At 44.1% G+C, this 20527-nt stretch overlaps 1 protein-coding gene across 1 annotated transcript; it reads right to left on the bottom strand.

Moving 5' to 3' along the window:
- Positions 1-1483: 1483 nt before the first annotated feature.
- AKAP3 (A-kinase anchoring protein 3) lies at positions 1484-18888 on the bottom strand. Its single transcript, XM_068972239.1, has 3 exons — positions 18793-18888; positions 8509-10812; positions 1484-1639 (listed from the first exon to the last, which is right to left on the bottom strand). The coding sequence occupies exons 1-3, from the start codon at positions 18886-18888 to the stop codon at positions 1484-1486; spliced, it is 2556 nt and encodes an 851-aa protein (XP_068828340.1).
- Positions 18889-20527: the final 1639 nt, after the last annotated feature.

Below are 20527 nucleotides of genomic sequence, written 5' to 3'. Positions count from 1 at the left end.
GTGATGTGCACATTAAGTCAGAGCAGTGTCCTAACAGGTGACTTCTCCCACGTCTTCTATCAGAAGAGGTACAGGACTAGCCATTGAACTCAGGTCCTCTGGGCCTTTTTGGACCCCGAGAGTCTGCGACCAAGGATAAAGGTGAGATGGACAGTTCTGGGGAGATAGGACAAGGAGCCAGGTCCTGGTAGCCTAATTTAAAGGATTCAGATTGGATATTGAAAAGTACGTACATGGTTACAAAGGGCTGAAATAACTCTTGACAAACTGTGGCTTATTTAGGGACTCCTTTAAAGCAGGGAAGCTACAAAGGGCTGAAATAACTCTTGACAAACGGTGACTTATTTAGGGACCCCTTTAAAGCAGGGAAGTTACAAGTCACTGATGGGTCGATGGGAAGTATGTATCCATAGACAACAGGCCCACCAGCATTTGGCTGGGCTCTCCGGCAGGCAGTACTTTTACTCTGCTAACCATTGGACTCTTTTTCATTCCTGAGACTGCTTCTTCTTCTTGTCCCATTGAGGCTTCCCAGGTCTCGAACCGACTAATTGGAAAAGACCCTGATGCTGGGAAAGACTGAAGGCAGGAGGAAAAGGGGACAAACAGAGGACGCGATGGTTGGATGGCATCACTGACTCAATGGACATGAGTTTAGGTAAACTCTGGGAGTTGGTGATGGACAGGGAGGCTTGACGTGCTGCAGTCCATGGGGTTGCAAAGAGTCGGATACAAATGAGCAACTGAACTGACTGAGGTCTCGCTGGGAGTAAAGAACTGGCCTGCAAACTTAGGTGACATGATGAGACATGGGTTTGATCTCTGGGTCGGGAAGGTCCCCTGGAGTAGGAAATAGCAACCCACTCCAGGATTCTTGCCTGGGAAATCCCATGGACAGAGAAGGCTGGTGGGCTATATGTGGTTGCAAGAGTCAGACATGACTGTAGTGACTTGGCATGCATGCAAGAGGTTAAATAATAAAGGACATTCTCCTTGAAGAGACTTAATTGACCATAGCTCTGTGGCTCAGATGGTAAAGCGTCTGCCTGCAATGTGGGAGATCCAGGTTTGATCCCTGGATCAGGAAGATCCCCTGGAGAAGGAAATGGCAACCCACTCCAATACTCTTGCCTAGAGAATTCCATGGACTGAGGAGCCTGGTGGGCTACAGTCCATGGAGTCACAAAGAGTCGGACACGACTGAGCGATTTAGCACGCAGGCGTTGGTCCCATTGGATCCCAAGGAAACCAAGCACTCGGAGCCATTTATTTGTAATTTTTATTTTACGTCCTTGCTCACATGGACAAGAATATCTGCAAAATCCAGGGACTAGCGCACGATGACGTGTCTTAGATGTAAGTGGTATGAAGATAATGTTGGGGCTCTGTGAGGAGACGGGAAAGGGGGGCTGCGGCAGTGAGGACGGAGGGAGGGGTGAGGGTGGGGCCCACTGCGGGAAAGAGGGGCGGCGGCGGGCCCCCATCACAGGTTCACCATCAGCCAGTCCAGCAGCTGCAGCCGTGTGACGTTGCCCACCGCCTCGTCCAGCTGTCGCTCCTTCTCGTACCGCAGCACCGACTGTAGAACCTCACCTACGCTGCGCCCCTTTTCCACGGCGGCTGCCGAAAGCTTAAGTAGCTGAGGGAGGGAAGGAAAGCGGAAGTCGAGGAGGCAGAGCATCCCAGCGAGGGTCCGGCGGGGCCTTCAAGGCCAGAGAGCAGGGGGCGGTCCCTGGCCGCGGGAGGGCCTCCAGGGAGATGCTAAGACTACTTCCAAAACCGAGACACTCGCTGGCTTGTCTGACAAGAGAAAGTGGGTTCCATCGCCCTTCATTTAAAGGACAACCCCATGTCCGTGATATGGAAGATGTCCCACAAAGACTAAAGCTTCCTGCTTCCAGTGGCTGTTTGGTCGATGGTGTTCATGCCTTCTAAGGATTCTGAAGTTCTTAAGCTCACTGTAACATCATAAAATGGGCTCCCATCACCGCCCAGAGACCAACACAGACAGGAGAGAAAGAGCCATAGGATAATGTAGATGCTGCTTTCTCAGCCCCATAGGCCAGAGAGCGCTGGGATGATAAAGCAGGAAGGTGACTCAAAAATGCATTCAACCTCCATGAAAATGTTGCCCAGAGAGGTGACAGTTATCTGTGATACAGTGCCAGAAGTCAGCAGAGGCACTGCTCATACCCAAGTCTCTGAACCCTATGTTTAATCCTCTTACCAGGCATAAAATGAGAAAAGCCCAAGCAAGTATTCTATATGAGCCCAGTATATTGCCATTCATCTGGAATCTGTGTGGCAACAAATGAACCAGCCTTCCATTTTGTGTGTTCTGCAACTGACTCTATGAGAAGTTCAAAGGGCAGATTAACAGGCCAAGTATCAGGTGTTTCTCAGGGGAAATTCCAGGCAGAAACTGAAGTGCATAAGGATACTCTTGAAACAGATGGAAAGACAAGTCTCCGCAAAGAGGAGACAGAACGAAGACTCATTGTACAGCTGGTCACTGTACAGTTAAAAATGGTCATTGTGCGGCTAAACAATAATACCAAATCCAAAATGAAGACTAAATAGATGGAGATGAGTAAGGAAACACAGGAAAACAAAAGACAGAGCAATAGAAATTAACTGTATTGAACAGTGTAAGAGATAGATTAAACCTCCTTCAAAAAGATTGAGAAAATAAGCAGAGTTCAGGGGCCTGTGGGACAGTTCCAGAGGGTTTTACATTTATGTCCTTAGAGAAGAAAAAGGGTAGTGCAGAAATACATTTAAAGAAATAATGCATGAAAGCTTCCCCAATTTTCTAACAGACATACAGACAAATTCAAGAAGCATAGTGAACTTGAAATATGATGAACCCCCATAATTCACTTCAAGACCTATCACCATCAAATTGCTGAAAACTAATACACTGGCCACCTGCTGCGAAGAGCTGACTCATTTGAAAACACCCTGATGCTGGGAAAGATTGAGGGCAGGAGGAGAAGGGGACGACAGAGGATGAGATGGTTGGATGGCATCACTGACTCAGTGGACATGAGTCTGGGTAAACTCCAGGAGTTGGTGATGGTCAGGGAGGCCTGGCGTGCTGCGGTTCATGGGGTCGCAAAGAGTCAGACACGTCTGAGCGACTGAACTGAACTGAAAGAAAAAGAGGAAGAGATCTAAAAGTGGCCAGGGACAAATGGCACAGTATACATGAGGGAACAGCAGTGCCAATGACAGCGAATTTCTCATCAAAACCCAGAGAGGACAGAGGAGTGAAACAGCACTTTCTAAGCACTAAAAGAAAAGAACTGTCAAACCAGAATTCTATGTCCAGCAAACATATGCCTCAGGAATGAAGGTCAAATGAAACTTCAGATTAAATTAAGATAATTCATCACCAGAAAAATGCGTTGTTTCCTTGCACAGAAAGAAAACGGTATCAGAAAGAAACTGGGAACATGAGGAGCAAACCAACAACAACAGAAATGGTAAAAATCTCAGGATAAATGATGAACGATTTGTCTCCATTCTTTAAAATATGATTTTATGGTTGAAAGCAAAAATAATATTGCCTAAGGATTTTAGGCAATAAAATTAAATAGATTTTAGGCAGCTAATTACATAAAATAATGGCAGTCTCAGGCAGAAGGGTGAAGGGCCCCATAGGGCAGGAAGATTTCTACATTCTAGCCTAAGTGGTCACTGTTGACTCTAAGTAGACTCTGACAAGTTAAGTATGCGGATTGTGGTACCCAGAGAAACCACTAAAACACTACACAAAGAGATATAGCAAAACACAACAGATGGGTTAAAAGGGAACACTGAAAAATGTTTAAAAATAATTCAAAAGAAGACAATACAAGGAAAAGCAGGCTAAACATAACTAACTGTTCTATCACTGGGTTGGGAAGATCCCCTGGAGAAGGAAATGGCAACCCGCTCCAGTATTCTTGCCTATGGGGTCGCAAACAGTTGGACAACGACTGAGTGACTAACACTTTCACTTTCACTTGGCCTCTTCCTGCTAAACCCCCCTCCTTTCCCAGGCATTGCCAAATGTCCCTTAGGAGCAAAACTGCCTCCAGCAGAGGACAGTGGAGCTAGGCAAAGATTTATTTGATATGACATATCTCAAGTGCAAGCAATGAGGTAAAAACTAAACTAGATGTCATTGTTAAGAACTTCTGCTCCTTGAAACACTCCATTAAGTGAAAAAAAAAAAAAAAAAGCTCCAGAGAGAGAAAGTATTTGCAAAATATATATATCCGGTGAAGGACCTGTATCCAGAATACATCGAGAATTCGTGTAACTAACAACCCAGTCAAAGTATGGACAAAAGATTTACGATTTACATAGACAACTCACCAAAGATTATATATGAATGGCTAATCAGCACATAAAAAGATGCTCAACATCTTGTCATTTTAATGTATGTATGTCAAATTAAATCCACAATCAAAAACCACTATAACAGTTATAATGAGAAACAGAACAGAATAATGTTGATGAAGATATGGAGAAATTGAAATCAACGAAATTGCTGGTCGGAATATAAAATGGTACAGCTTCTTTGGAAAACAGTTGAACAGTTTCTTAAGAAATTATACTTACCATAAAATGCAGCAGTTACAGTCCTTGTCACCCAGGAGAAGTGAAAATGTATATCCATACAAAGACTTGTATGTGACTGTTCATAGAGGCATTAATCATAATAGCAAAATAATGGAAATAACCCCAATGTCCATTAATTGGTGAGTCAATAGAGAAAACATATACAATGAAATTCTATTCAGCAACAAAAGGAATGAACTGCTGATACATACTGCAACATGGATAAACCTCAAAAACCTTATGCTAATAGTGGAGAGCCATATGTAAAAGGCTATTACTTTATGACTCCACTATTTTCTAAAATGAAAGGCAAATCTGTAATGACAGAAAGCAGGTTGATGGTTACCAGTGGCTGGGGGTGAAACTGAGACACATGGCCTAGAAAATTCTGAGACAGAGAAATAAGGAGTCTCTAGTCCTATCAATACGAAGACATATGACAGAATTACAATAATTAAAGCAATATGCTATTAAAATAGTATTAAACTTAGTAAGAACAGATGAATGACTCAATGGAATAGAACAGAAAGCTTAGGGAAAAAACAAAGACATATAGGTATCTGGAAAAAAATAAGACTGAATTCCTATGTCATACCTTGTATAAAAATGAATTTGCAATGGATCAAAGCCTTAAACATTTTTAAAAAATCATAATTGTGCTAGGAGAAAGAACACACGGGGAAGTGTTGTTACTATCTTGTAGTGGAGAATGTTTTCCAAAATGTGACACAAAATCTAGAAAAACCTAAAATATGAACCATCATATTTGACCATGTAAACATTTAAAATAATTCTTCATGGCAAAAGCAACAAAATGAAACATCAGTCAAAAGTCAAATGATTTAAAAAATCATATGTAATATCACAAAGGCTATTTTCCTTGTATTATGTAAAACTCTCACAGATCCGTAAGAAAAAGACCAACAACCTAGCAGAAAAAAAATGGGCAGAGTTTGCAAACAAATGATTCATCCATGAAAAAGGAAATTCAAAAACGGCTCTTAGGAACTTCCCTGGTAGCTCAGTGGCTAAGATACTGAGCTCCCAAGGCAGCGAACCTGGGTTCGATTCCTTGTCTGGGAACTAGATTCCAGATGCCACAACTAAAAGTTCACAAAAAGGGCTCAGTGCAGCCAAATAAATATTTTTAAAAACCAAAAATGGCTCTTAAACACATGAAAAAGTATTCACCCTCATTCCTAAAAAGATAAGTGCAAAGTCAGGCAACACTTGGTAAAGACCAAGAGTTTGGCATGGACCGTAGGTTAGTCACTATGTGGGAAACAGGTGCTCTCATTTTATTTTGATAGGTGCTGGAATTGGTGCACCCTGGAGAAGGAAATGGCAACCTGTTCCAGTATTCCTGCCTGGGAAATCCCAGGGACAGAGGAGCCTGGTGGGCTACAGTCCATGGGGTCGCAAAGATTCAGACACGACTTAGCAACTAAACAAATATGTATTAACTTGTATGCTACGTAAGTATTTTTGGAAAGATAAACAAGAAATTGATCAGAATGGTTTTCTCCAGGGAGGGCAATGGAATGGGGAGATAAAAATGAGAAAAAGTCCTTAATTTTAATTGTGCATTTTGTGTGTGTGTGTGCCTTTGGATTTTGAAGTATGCACACATTACCGATTCAAAAATGGATACAGGGACTTCCATGGAGGTCCAATGGTTAAGCCTCCTCACTGTCAATACAGGGGGCCTGGGTTCCATCCCTGGCTGCGGAACCATGATCCTATATGCTGCAGGGCATGACCAACAGTTTTTTAAAATGGATACAAATTTGTTTAAGGGAATTGGGCTCATGGATATGCTGGTATGACCAGATTTAATCACCAGCATTAGCATGAAAATAGTTGCCTATATTAACTAAGTCTCTTTCCCCCCCCCAAAATTCGCAACTTTTTTATTTACATAATTTCTTTGATGTATATGCCATCCAACTTTTCTTAAAAATATGCTGCTGCTCAGGACAAATCTACTCACTAGGTGACATTTGCATGTGCTGTTGCCCATGTTTCCCATTCTTTTCCTTGAAGAAAATGTGTGTGTGTGTGTGTGTGTGTGTGTGTGTGTTGTGTGTGTGTGTGTGTGTGTGTGTAGAAGGAAGCCTGCAAGTCTACTGTCTCATTCTAGAGAATTGTATCATAGACATTCTAATTCAAAATAATCGAAAACTAGAATGTATTATGATTGTTGCATAGGAAGAGGTAGACTTAAAAGATGGTGTCAGAACAAAGCCTGTTTCACACACTGTACATGTGAAAGCTATGCTTCTTTTTAGATTTTTTCATTAGTCTAAAGCTTTCCTGAATATTGGCACCTCTGCTAATTGCAACTTATGAAAATAATTTGGTGGCTCAGAGAGTAAAGAATCTGCCTGCCATGTAGGAGACCTGGGTTGGATCCCAGGGTTAGGGAGATCCCCTGGAGAAGGGAATGGCAACTCACTCCAATATTCTTGCCTGGAGAATCCCATGGATAGAGGAGGCTGGCAGGCTAGAGTCCATGGGGTCACAAAGAGTCAGAAATGACTGAGCGACTAAGCACACACACACAGAATAATTTGTTTTACAGACTGGAAAAACTGTGAACAGACAGAACTTGCCAAGTAAGTACTCTTAGGGATAAATCAAAGATTGGATCTCCATGTTCTGTCCTCTGGCCCAATGTGGAACAGGCATACAGATCAACTGGGGGTTTTGCTAAAGGTTCTGATTCAGTAGGTTAGGAGTGGAGCCTGAGGTTCTGCACTTGGCAATGCTGTTGGTGTACAGACACGCAAGGAACAAGCCTACAGAGTCCTGTTGCTGCAAAAGGAGCAAGTCGACAGGAGAGACAGTTTCTCGTTTAAGCCGAGTACAGACTATTCTGTGTGCAGTACAGTCCTGTGTCTTCCTGGTCATCAGATACACCAAGTAACCCAGTTATAAGTGCTACTAACCCCGTGCATCAAACAGCGAAAGCCTCTTCCTCCATATCCTCTGGTTTCTAAGAAGATGGGTGCTTTTTATAATAACCCCAGCCTCTGGTGCCACCTCCTATTACTTAATTGGTAAATGTCATTGTTCCACTTCTCTTAATTGAGAGGAAGTAATATTGAAAGAAAAAAAAAACCCTGAGAGAGAGAAAGAGAGAGAGACTGTGTATGTTGTGGGGGTGGCCTCTTAATTCCCCCTCATTAGCATGGAGCACCAACTATGTAAACAAAAGCTTCCCAGACTCAAAGTTTCCCTTCCATGAGCAGTTTTGAGGCCTAAATTGGGAGAAGAAAGGAGGTAGAAAGCACACTTACCTTTATCAATAAGAACAATAATAAGCTGGTTTTTCTGTCTGCCTTATTCTTTAGTCTTACTTATCAATTGATTCAGAACTTAGGGTGAGGGGAAGAGGGATGCTATTTATTGAATCCCTTCAAATCCCCAATGGCTCCTAGATCACCAGCAAGGAGAGGTATGATGGGCTTGAAAACACCATGAATCTAAACCCTTCACCCCCAGCCAACAAACACATCCCTGGGATGCTTCCCAGCATTTCCTTCTCATTCTTTGGGCAAAGCTGTCCTACCCAGAGTTCAGTCTGAGCCCAGACCTTACTCTGATTCTTGCACCAACTCACTTGGAGGCTCCTTATTTGTGCATTCCCATCTAGATACACAAAAAGAAAGAGAGAGAGAGAAAAAAAAGTGTATCTTCTTTTCCCTTTGACACACCGCTTATTGGGCAAAATCTAGTTTTAATTTACCCATTGGCTAGGCTATGAGTTTTGAGCTTCGAATGTTTCCTGTTCCCATCCTACCCTTCTTGGGGCTATCTTCCCATTTTGAAAGAAAAAGCACTTAAAACCCTAATTAACCCTAATCAATCTTCTCCAAACCCCTGGCTCTACCGCCTTACCTTCTCCTGGATTCCTTCATCGTCACCGGCAAAGTACAGAATAGGGACGTTGAGCTCAGAGGCGGCTACCCACTGAAGAACGGCTTGGAGCTGCTTGTTCTGCACTGTGTCCGTCAGGTTGTGGTTGCTGACAATCACTTTGGGTGCTGTGCACCCTTCGGGGAGCTGTGCTGATAGACTCCTCAGTTCGTTGTGGATAGCCTGATAGGCATTCTGTAGGAGCGTCTCTGCAGTCCCTGTGCCCTTGGTGGACAAACACTCATATAAACTCTCTGGGAAGGCTGACGTCGGCCTGCTGGCATCCTCGGACTTGTCGTCTCCCAGTTCTGCCAACGGAGAGTCGCAGGACTTGGCAATGATGAGACACAGCTTCATCACTGAGTCCATCAGATGGTCTACCATCTGCCCGTTCATGCGGCTGTCAAGTTTGTTAGCCACCATCTTGGTGAGCCCTGCAAAAGCACCCCCAGGCTCATCACATTCATTTAATTTGGCAGGAGAAGGAGTGGCGGGTCTTTCATACTGGGGGCTGTCTTCCTTGGCTGCCTTGGGATCACAGCTATGGTCGCTCTTGAAAATGGTCTCACTGAGCAAGTTCCGGATAAAGTTGAAGAAAACGCTCATTAGGTCCTTCTTCTCCACTTCTTCTGGGTCAGCTCCCACTCGGGGAGACCGGAGGCTGGACTCATGGGAAACGGCCGGGGACTTCATGGGATACAGGTTGGAGGTGCCGGCAGCTTCGAGGAAACTCTGTGCATCCATGTTCCCTCCCTGGGCCAGGTGGTACTGGATCAGAAGTAAGGCAGACACAAGCAGGTCCTTGGCCCAGGAGTCTGAGTCACACAGAAAATTCTCAGGTTTTTCTGGGCACTGCATAGGGAGGCTGAAGTGGCAGGGGTCAAAAGGGAACGCCAGGGGAAAGTCCGGCACAGGTTTACACTGTCTTTTGGGAGTTACGAAGGGTGAGCCCTGGAGGCATGAAGGCATGCCTTCCTTCTGCTGGCTGTTGTGCCACAGGGTCAGCCCCTCTTTGATAATGTGTTCCCCCACAGTCTCCACACAGGACTTCTCGGGTTTGGGCGTGGGGGTGCATACTTTCTCCCTCACTTTACCTTCTGTTTTCATGGAGGCGAAGTTGACGTTTCGGTGTTTAGGATCACCCATCCCTTTCATAGAGACGAGGGAGTAACTTTCAGACTTATCCTTGGTTTTCCTGACTGTCTCAGGGGTTTTCTTGGCAAATATCACCGAGTAGAGTTTCCCCAGCATGGCGTCCATGATGTCCGTGGCCTTCTGGCTTCCATGAGAGAAGCAGCTTCTTTTCACAGCTGAGACAAAGTCCGTGTCCGTCATGAGGCTCCCCGTGACGTCGTGGAGGTTCTTCATGAAGGAGTCGATGAGGTCGGAGACCACCTCTTTGGCATGCTTGATCAGGACCCTCTTCAGCACGATGGTGGCAATGGTCGTGTCCTTCACCTGGATCTTCAGGGTCTTCATGATGGAGACCATCATGTCGGACACCACACTGTTGGCGTAGGTCATGATCCCTTGACTGACAGAAGTTGTGAAGTCATCGGGCCTTTCATGTCCTCTGAACATCTTTCTCTCTGCCGGTAAGGTCCTTCCTCCCTCTTTGGCGTCGTCCGCGTTACGAGATTCGAATACTTCCTTGTAGAAGAAAGACTTCTTAGAGCTAGGCCTGTCCTCTGGGCCCCTGGCTCCCTTGCTGCTCTCCTTGATCTTCAAAGTGCTTTTGTATTTTAAATTAGGGGGGCTCTGTAATGTCCCCGAGGCTCTGTCACCAGAGCCCGGAGCCTTATTCGATGGGGTGTTTTTGGAGCACGCAGTGACGGTCTCATTCACCAGCTCCGACGCCACATTGCTCAGGCTCTTGTTGGGTGGGGGCTCATCCCCCATGTACACTGATTGGTGGACACACCTGTTCTCAGAGCCGTCAATCTTTTCGTTGATCTCCTTACGGGCCATGGCAATGACAAGATTTGTGAGGCGGTTGGCGTAGAAGGAGACTTCGTCTACGGAGCTCCCATTACCGGGGTGCGTGCTGGGGCCCTGGTGCGGGTTCTCTCTGTGACTTATCTCAAAATGCAGCCTCCCTGGACTGCCCCTGGAGGTGGTGTTGTAATAGTCCACGCAGAAACCTTTGCGTGGGTCTCCTGAGCTGACCATTTCCCTGCTGAGCGATGATTCTCCGGGCTTGAACCTAACGTCTTGGAATCCTGCTGTGCTTTTTTCTAGGTCTCTGCGGAGCCAGCTGAGCACTCTGATGGGATCGTGTGAGGCTTCCTTAAAAATAGACAAGGATTCATCCGACTATAACAAAGTAAAGACACAGGATATTCAGGACAACCTCAAAGAGCAGTCACAGAAATGGTCGCCCGTCTCACGTCTCAACTCCTCCATCAGCCCAACAGATGGAAACAACATTTACTGAGTGCTTACTATATATCAGCCTTCCCTAGTGGCTATCAGTAAACAATCTGCCTGCAATGCAGGAGACCAGAGTTCAACCCCTGGGTCGGGTAGATCCCCTAGAGAGGAAAATGGCAACCCATTTCAGTAATCTTGCCTGGGACATCCCATGGACAGAGGAGCCTAGCGGGCTACAGTTCATGGGGTTGCAAGAGTTGGACGCGACTGACTGACTAAACCACCACCACCACCTACTATATATCAGGCACTGTTCTGAGTACTTTAAAACGAGGACCTCATTTAATATTATTCTGTGTGTGCAGATGTGTGCTCAGTTCATGTCTGACTCTATAAGCCCATGGACTGGGCTCCTCTACCTGGATTTCCAGGCAAGGTTATTGGAGTGTGTTGCCATCTCTTCCTCCAGCGGATCTTTCTAACCCAGGGATTGAACTCGCATCTCCTGCAGGCAGACTACCACAGAGCCACCTAGAAAGCCACTATTATTCTGGCAATAAACTTAAATGCTAGCTTTCTTATTACCCACATTTTAACAGAAGAGGAAATTGAAGAACTGAGGGATCCTGTTAGTTACTTGCCAGAGGTTACACAGCTAATCACCAATGGAGGTGGAGTTCCAGCTGGGCCAGTGACTCCTGGGCCCCTGCTCTCAGCTACTGTACTCTGACACCTCTAACGACATAGATCCTTAAGATCTGACCCTCATCAGCTACAGAGTTCAAATCTGCATTAAATCAGATTTTTCCTGTGTTGCTATTAATTACTATTTTTATGGTTGATCTGTTTTATTTAGTTAGGTCTCTTATGACAAGTATAGGGCTTCCCTGGTGGCTCAGACAGTAAAGAATCTGCCTGCAATGATGGAGACCCGGGTTTGATTGCTGAGTCAGGGAGATTCCTCTGGAGAATGGAATGGCAACCCACTCCAGTATTCTTGCTTGGAGAATCTTGTGGACAGAAGAGCCTGGCAGGGTACAGTCCATGGGGTCACAAAGAGTTGGACACGACTGAGCGACTAACACTTTCACTTTCATTACAAGTATAGTTTTCAAAATATCAGAAAATTCAAGGACAGTGGTGCATAATTAATCACTTTGCTGGGCTACGCAAGCACAATCCTGATATGCTCATTGGCTTCCAGTGGACTACTGGGGATGCTTTTAGGTTAAGAATCTGATTTATAAATGAGGAATTGTCTGTGGGACAAATTATTAGTTTTGAGTGAATGCAGAGTCTTTGGTAGATGCTAGCTGTGCTAAGCACATGCACATGTTTATATGTTGGCCTCATTTCTAAACTTCACTTGAACATAGGCTAAAATAAGAATGTATGTGAAAGTGTCCTATTTACCATCAAATGTAAGGGATCACTGTAACTATTGGAGTTACATCTCTCTGAGGATAACCACAAGAACTGCTGATCTTTAAAGAATAATTTGGTATTTTAAAAGGGGAAAAGGGGAGGTGGTAAGGATTGGGAGATTGAGATCGACCATATACACTATTGATACACTATTGATAGTACGTGTAAACTAGACAACTAGACAACTGATGGCAACATACTTACTATACAGCACAGAGAACTCTACTTACTGCTCTGTGGTGACCTGAATCGGAAGAAGATCCAAAAGGGAGAGGGTGTGTGTGTGTGTGTGTGTGTGTGTACACACATACATATATACACACTAAGTACTAAGTCACTTCAGTCTTGTCTGACTCTTTGCAACCCTAAGGACTGTAGCCCTCTAGGCTCCTCTGTCCATGTGAGTCTCGAGGCAAGAATACTGGAGTAGGTGGCCATTTCCTCCTCCAGGGGATCTCCCCCAGGGATTGAACTCGCATCTCTTGTGTCTCCTGTATTGGGAGGCGGGTTCTTTACCCCTAGCACCACCTGGGAAGCCCTGTATATATGCTGCTACTGCTGCTAAGTCACTTCAGTAGTGTCCGACTCTGTGCGACCCCAGAGATGGCAGCCCACCAGGATCCCCCATCCCTAGGATTCTCCAGGCAAGAACACTGGAGTGGGTTGCCATTTCCTTCTCCAATGCATGAAAGTGAAAAGTGAAAGTGAAGTCGCTCAGTTGTGTCCAACTCTTAGCAACCCCATGGACTGTAGCCCACCAGGCTCCTCCATCCATGGGATTTTGCAGACAAGAGTACTGGAGTGGGGTGCCATCACCTTCTCCGGTATATATATATACATATATACACACATATATACAGCATCTCACAGCTAGCACATGGTGGGGGCCAGGATTCAAATCCAGTTGACTCTGAAATTGGTTCTCTCCACCCCTACAGTCAACAGTCTACTGTAATGTCTGGATGAACTGGGAAGAAGACAAAAGCAGCTGGACCTCTACAGCCTTGTTTAAGCTGCTTGTGGGCCACAGAACTTGGTTCACAGTCCTCTAAATTGTTTTCCTAATTTGAATGATAGCTGCTACAAGGAAATTTGTACTCGAGTAGAAAACTCTGCACAATCTATAGCATACTCCTCCACGTTTTCTGATTCTGATTCTCTTGGAAATACCTGATAACTCTGGAAACTATAGATAACTGTTAGCAATGCAGTATGATTTTTGTCTACACACATGTTAATTCTGACCAGGAAAGAATTGCTGACTTTCTCGCCCACTTTGGAAGATGTCAGTTTGGCTTCCATTTGCACAGTTCATTCCAATACTCCCGATCTACATACAGGTGGTTTTTTTTTTTTTTTTGACTCTCCTTAGAACTGCACCATTAATGAATTAAATAAAATCTCATTAATGAGTTAAATAAAATCTTTCCCATGAGTCTATTTTATGTTCATAGGAGAATCATTATTTCACCTCTCTCTGAAAATGATCTTTTAACAGTTTTGCAAATTTGTCAAGATGTCCAGCAGATCTGCTTAACAGAGGTGAAGGCCATCATGGGAGTACTGTACCCGATGTGTCCTCTCTTGCCTCCCCCGAGATGGTGTTTTAGGCACCATTTTAATTTTCCTCTCTTTGCCTTTTCCTCTCTTTGCCGAATTTAGTTTTTGATTTTCATTTTAGTCCTTCCACAGCCACCAATCATTGGTGGCAGCAATGCTTGAGAATTTTGGTTTTACTAGCTCACTACTTGGTGATTTCTTCAATGGATTAGTGGTTTATAGAGATCTACTCTCTGTTGGTGAGAGACAACAGAAAATCTACTTGGCTAGTATCTTTTGCTCATCTTAAGAACTTTGTGCCCAGTTGGAAGGAGAAGGGTTCTTTAATCTCTGGACAGGTGAGTTTAGTTTTGTATCTCTGACCCTAAGACTCAGCACAGTGTCTGTGCCAGTCATTCATTACTGTCTCTCAAATCCAAGTCGACCCTTTTTAGTCTTGCTTTGTGAGTTGGGAGCTGGACCCTTTAAACATTTCTCCTTGGGTGGCTGGCTTTGTTGGCAGAGGGCACTGGAGGGGCGCTACCTGGTCATCACAGGAGGGAGGGGCGTCCCTTCTGGTCCCCTGTGCCCTCTGGCAAGTGTCTTGAGTGCCACTGGGATGCAGGCTGCTGTCCAGCTGCAGGGCATGCTCTCCAAGGAGATCTGAAGCAGCCTTTGTTGAGGGCAAGGGGACTTTGTGAGCCTTAACTTTCTTCCTCATTCACTCTTTCAGCCTAGGGGTAGTAGCAGCTTTCTGCATTTGCTGCTTCTGGATCTCTTATTAGAGACCTCTTTCACAGCTTTTAGTAGTTAACTTAGTTAAATACCTCTTACTTAGTTAAATATCTCTTATGCCGTCAGTAATTTAATACTAAAAAAAACTGACGTGGTTTCCCTTTTCTGATGGGACTCTGACTTAACAGTGCCTGATACTAAGTAAGTGTGGAATAAATGTTTGTTGAAGGATGAGGGCAGAACAATATCACTTAGATGAGAGTTTATATTTCTGAGAATTTTGAGCCATCCTACGCATCTACTCCACGTTCAGGTCAGGACGGGCGGCGGTGAGGAGATATCCCTCATCTAAGGTAAGGAGCAGTGGCTGTGCTTTGCTGGAGCAGCTGTGAAGAGATACCCCATGTCCAAGGTAAGAGAAACCCAAGTAAGACAGTGGGTGTTGCAAGAGGGCATCAGAGGGCATACACACTGAAACCATAATCACAGAAAACTAGTCAATCTAATCACACTAGGACCACAGCCTTGTCTAACTCAATGAAACTAAGCCATGCCCTGTGGGGCCACCCAAGATGGGCGGGGCATGGTGGAGAGGTCTGACAGAATGTGGTCCACTGGAGAAGGGAATGGCAAACCACTTCAGTGTTCTTGTCTTGAGAACCCCATGAACAGTATGAAAAGGCAAAATGATAGGATACTGAAAGAGAAACTCCCCAGGTCAGTAGGTGCCCAATATGCTACTGGAGATCAGTGGAGAAATAACTCCAGAAAGAATGAAGGGATGGAACCAAAGCAAAAACAATACCCAGCTGTGGATGTGACTGGTGATGGAAGCAAGGTCCAATGCTGTAAAGAGCAATACTGCATAGGAACCTGGAATGTTAGGTCCATGAATCAAGGCAAATTGCAAGTGGTCAAACAAGAGATGGCAAGAGTGAACGTCGACATTCTAGGAATCAGTGAACTAAAATGGACTGGAATGGGTGGATTTATATCTACTGCTGCGGGCAGGAATCCCTTAGAAGAAATGGACTAGCCATCATGGTCAACAAAAGAATCCGAAATGCAGTACTTGGATGCAATCTCAAAAAGGACAGAATGATCTCTGTTCATTTCCAAGGCAAAACATTCAATATCACAGTAATCCAAGTCTATGCCCCAACCAGTAACGCTGAAGAAACTGAAGTTGAACGGTTCTATGAAGATCTACAAGACCTTTTAGAACTAACACCCAAAAAGATATCCTTTTCATTATAGGGGACTGGAATGCAAAAGTAGGAAGTCAAGAAACACCTGGAGCAACAGGCAAATTTGGCCTTGGAATATGGAATGAAGCAGGACAAAGGCTAATAGAGTTTTGCCAAGAGAACACACTGGTCATAGCAAACACCCTCTTCCCACAACACAAGAGAAGACTCTACACATGGGCATCACCAGATGGTCAACACCGAAATCAGATTCTTTGCAGCCAAAGATGGAAAAGCTCTATACAGTCAGCAAAAACAAGACTGGGAGCTGACTGTGGTTCATCATGAGCTCATTGCCAAATTCAGACTTAAATTGAAGAAAGTAGGCAAAACCGCTAGACCATTCAGATATGACCTAAACCAAATCCCTTATGATTATACAGTGGAAGTGAGAAATAGATTTAAGGGACTAGATCTGATAGATAGAGTGCCTGATGAACCATGGACTGAGGTTTGTGACATTGTACAGGAGACAGGGATCAAGACCATCCCCATGGAAAAGAAATGCAAAAAAGCCAAATGGCTGTCTGGGGAGGCCTTACAAATAGCTGTGAAAAGAAGAGAAGTGAAAAGCAAAGGAGAAAAGGAAAGATATAAGCATCTGAATGCAGAGTTCCAAAGAAGAGCAAGGAGAGATAAGAAAGCCTTCTTCAATGATTAACGCAAAGAAATAGAGGAAAACAACAGAATGGGAAAGACTAGAGATCTCTTCAAGAAAATTGGAGATACCAAGGGAACATTTCATGCCAAGATGGGCTCGATAAAGGACAGAAATGGTACGGACCTAACAGAAGCAGAAGATATTAAGAAGAGGTGGCAAGAATACACAGAAGAACTGTACAAAAAAGATCTTCATGACCAAGATAATCACAATGGTATGATCACTCACCTAGAGCCAGACATCCTGGAATGTGAAGTCAAGTGGGCCTTAAAAAGCATCACTACGAACAAAGCTAGTGGAGGTGATGGAATCCCAGTTGAGCTATTTCAGATCCTGAAAGATAATGCTATGAAAGTGCTGCACTCAATATGCCAGCAAATTTGGAAAACTCAGCAGTGACCACAGGACTGGAAAAGGTCAGTTTTCATTCCAATCCCAAAGAAAGGCAATGCCAAACAATGCTCAAACTACCGCACAATTGCACTCATCTCACGTGCTAGTAAAGTAATGCTCAAAATTCTCCAAGCCAGGCTTCAGCAATATGTGAACCGTGAACTTCCAGATGTTCAAGCTGGTTTTAGAAAAGGCAGAGGAACCAGAAATCAAATTGCCAACGTCTGCTGGATCATTGAAAAAGCATGAGAGTTCCAGAAAAACATCTATTTCTGCTTTATTGACTATGCCAAACCCTTTGACTGTGTGGAGCTCAAGAAACTGTGGAAAATTCTGAGAGAGATGGGAATACCAGACCACCTGACCTGCCTCTTGAGAAACCTATGTGCAGGTCAGGAGGCAACAGTTAGAACTGGACATGGAACAACAGACTGGTTCCAAATAGGAAAAGGAGTACATCAAGGCTGGATATTGTCACCCTGCTTATTTAACTTCCATGCAGAGTACATTATGAGAAATGCTGGGCTGGAAGAAGCACAAGCTGGAATCAAGATTGCTGGGAGAAATATCAATAACCTCAGATATGCAGATGACACCACCCTTATGGCAGAAAGTGAAGAGGAACTAAAAAGCCTCTTGAGGAAAGTGAAAGAAGAGAGTGAAAAACTTGGCTTAAACCTCAATATTCAGAAAATGAAGATCATGGCATCTGGTCCCATCACTTCATGGAAATAGATGGGGAAACAGTGGAAACAGTGTCAGACTTTAATTTGGGGGGCTCCAAAATCACTGCAGATGGTGATTGCAGCCATGAAATTAAAAGATGCTTACTCCTTGGAAGAAAAGTTATGACCAACCTACATAGCATATTGAAAAGCAGAGACATTACTTTGCCAACAAAGGTCTGTTTAGTCAAGGCTATGGTTTTTCCTGTGGTCATGTATGGATGTGAAAGTAGGACTGTGAAGAAAGCTGAGTGCCAAAGGACTGATGCTTTTGAACTGTGGTGTTGGAGAAGACTCTTGAGGGTCCCCTGTACTGCAAGGAGATCCAACCAGTCCATTCTGAAGGAGATCAGCCCTGGGATTTCTTTGGAGGGAATGATGCTAAAGCTGAAACTCCAGTACTTTGGCCACCTCATGTGAAGAGTTGACTCATTGGAAAAGACTGTGATGCTGGGAAGGATTGGGGGCAGGAGGAGAAGGGGCGACAGAGGGTGAGATGGCTGGATGGCATCACGGACTCGATGGACGTGAGTCTGAGTGAACTCCGGGAGTTGGTGATGGACAGGGAGGCCTGGCGTGCTGCGGTTGTTGGGGTCACGGAGAGTCAGACATGACTGAGAGACTGAACTGAAGCGACTCATCTATAAACTTTGAGAACATTTCTTTTTGAGTCTCTTTCTGTTAGAAGAGTAGTTTTACAACTGTTACATATTTTTTTTTAATTAACCGTGGCATATTTCTCCTACTAAGTATCATATTATAGGATTTTTAACCCCTGAAAATTATACGTGGAATTTTTTTTTTTTCTAAAGGAGTTCATTTTCCCCCCAGGAATTTCATCTTCAAAAATAAGAGGTGGTGGGACTTCCCTGGCGGTCTGGTGTTTAAGATACTGCATTTCCACTGCAGGGGGCATGAGTTTGATACCTGGTCAGGGAACTAATTCTTTTTGGTAATTACCCATAATGTTTTACCTAACAAAAATAATAAACCTGCTTGTTGTTGTTGCTTAGCCGCTCAGTTGTGCCCGACTCCTTGTGACCCCATGCTGTAGGCAGCGTGGCCAAAAATACGATGGAAAAAAAAGAGGTGGCGGTGGAGAGAATAAGGCTACTCTTAATGGCACTTCACATATTCCTAGGTCCGTATTTATAAGGAGGCTGGCCCTTACCATTTTCCAGTCTTGGGGTTGGCTGTCTCCGGGGGAATAGACGTCAACTTTGCATACTCCATTTTGGCTTTGTAACCAGTCAACCCTATCCGACATCTGGAAGTAGAAAAAAGGAGAAGGATCATCAGAAGGGCTAGTTCCCTGGTGGTGAGGAGTAATAAGACAAGTGACTGAGATGAGGAAGACAGGAGTGATGCTCTCCACAGACATCTGTCCTGAGAGTAACTTCAGACCCACTTACCTCTGGACCTCTGCATTCTCGGCTCCAAACCACAGAAGGACTTCCTTAGAACATGCATCTCTAGTACAGGACCAGAGGCTGGTGTCTTCTAGAGGTGCTTAATACAGATTTGCTCATGAACGAACCTGAGCATATTCTGTGTCCTAGCTTGACCACCCTTTCACATCTTGGATTTTCAGTATATGCTCGAAGCTCAATTTGATCAAAATAGAATTAACTCACTTTCCCCTCTCTGCTCTTGCCCCCACCAACTTTTCTAAGTAATGTAGGCTTCATTGTAATTGATTTCTAGAGGACTGACTTACTTATATTAGCAGTAAGTCTAGGATGGCTTCCTTAAGAATAATCCCTCTTCCAGTTAGTCAAAAGTCCTGGGGGAATTCTCAGCCTCCATGGTTCCACCAAACTTCTGAATGGTAAGAAAAGGGAGATGTCTTATGCACCATCCAAAGGGCCTTGGAGGTAGTGATGTCCCAGATGATGTTGGTTTTTTTCATAACCCTCCCAACTCTTTGTTCTATTTCCTAATTTCTGTCATGGCACCACCATCTACCTGGTCTTCCAGAAAGCTGGTCTTTATTTCACATGTATTCTTCCATCCCAAGCCTTCCTCTAGCTACTGTTTCTCTTTTTTCTTATTTGTAGTCATTTTTCTTGAAATAATTGCTTATGCTTACTGCTTTTTCTACTTCATCTCACCAGTGAGCACCAACCCCTCATCCATGGCGGATTAGACTGTGGGCTTAGTCTCATCGACTTTCTGCAACACTGCATCTTATCTGATAGTTCTTGGAAATGTGACTAATTATCATACTTGCTCACCGATAACCTACAAGTATGAGAAGCTTCTCTTTGCCCTCTTTTGTCAAGTCAGAATTCCATTATCAGGCCTCCTCACTGAAGTTTCCTTTCTTTTGTTGTAAGTGTTGCTTAGGCCTATATTTCTCAACAAACAAGGTGGAATGAGATGGCCAATTTTTTCTCCTCAGTGCCCCCAAAACATCTTTGTGAATAGACACACATATTTATATCTTGTTTTTAACAAATACACTGGCTTAAAATTCTGTCAAAATAAAGTCCAAAAGCTTATCCTAAATTTTTTTAGACAGTAAACTTATGTCATATAATTAATTGCTTGAAATGAATGGAACATTATTTGTGATTTAATGTCCAGTTAATTGGAAATATTTGATTTAAAGGACTTTAGGTTTTATTTGTGGATGGTAGATATCTCCCCCCCAAACAAAGCCAACACAACGCAAACACAGATTATACACAATTTAAACTTATTTATAAGTGGGTTTCCAGGTGGCTCAGTGGTTAAAAAAAAAAAAATCTGGTTCAATCCCTGGATTGGGAAGATCTCTTGGGGAAGGAAATGGCAACCCACTCTGGTAATTTTGCTTGAGAAATCCCATGGACGGAGGAGCCTGGTGGGCTACAGTCCATGGGGTGGCAAAGAGTTGCACACGACTGAGTGACTGAACAACAATA

The sequence above is a fragment of the Capricornis sumatraensis genome, chromosome 4 (genome assembly GCF_032405125.1).
Source record: "Capricornis sumatraensis isolate serow.1 chromosome 4, serow.2, whole genome shotgun sequence".
Lineage (NCBI taxonomy): Eukaryota > Metazoa > Chordata > Mammalia > Artiodactyla > Bovidae > Capricornis > Capricornis sumatraensis.
Note: the sequence above shows the minus strand (reverse complement) of the source record. Positions and strands in the feature narration are given on the sequence as shown.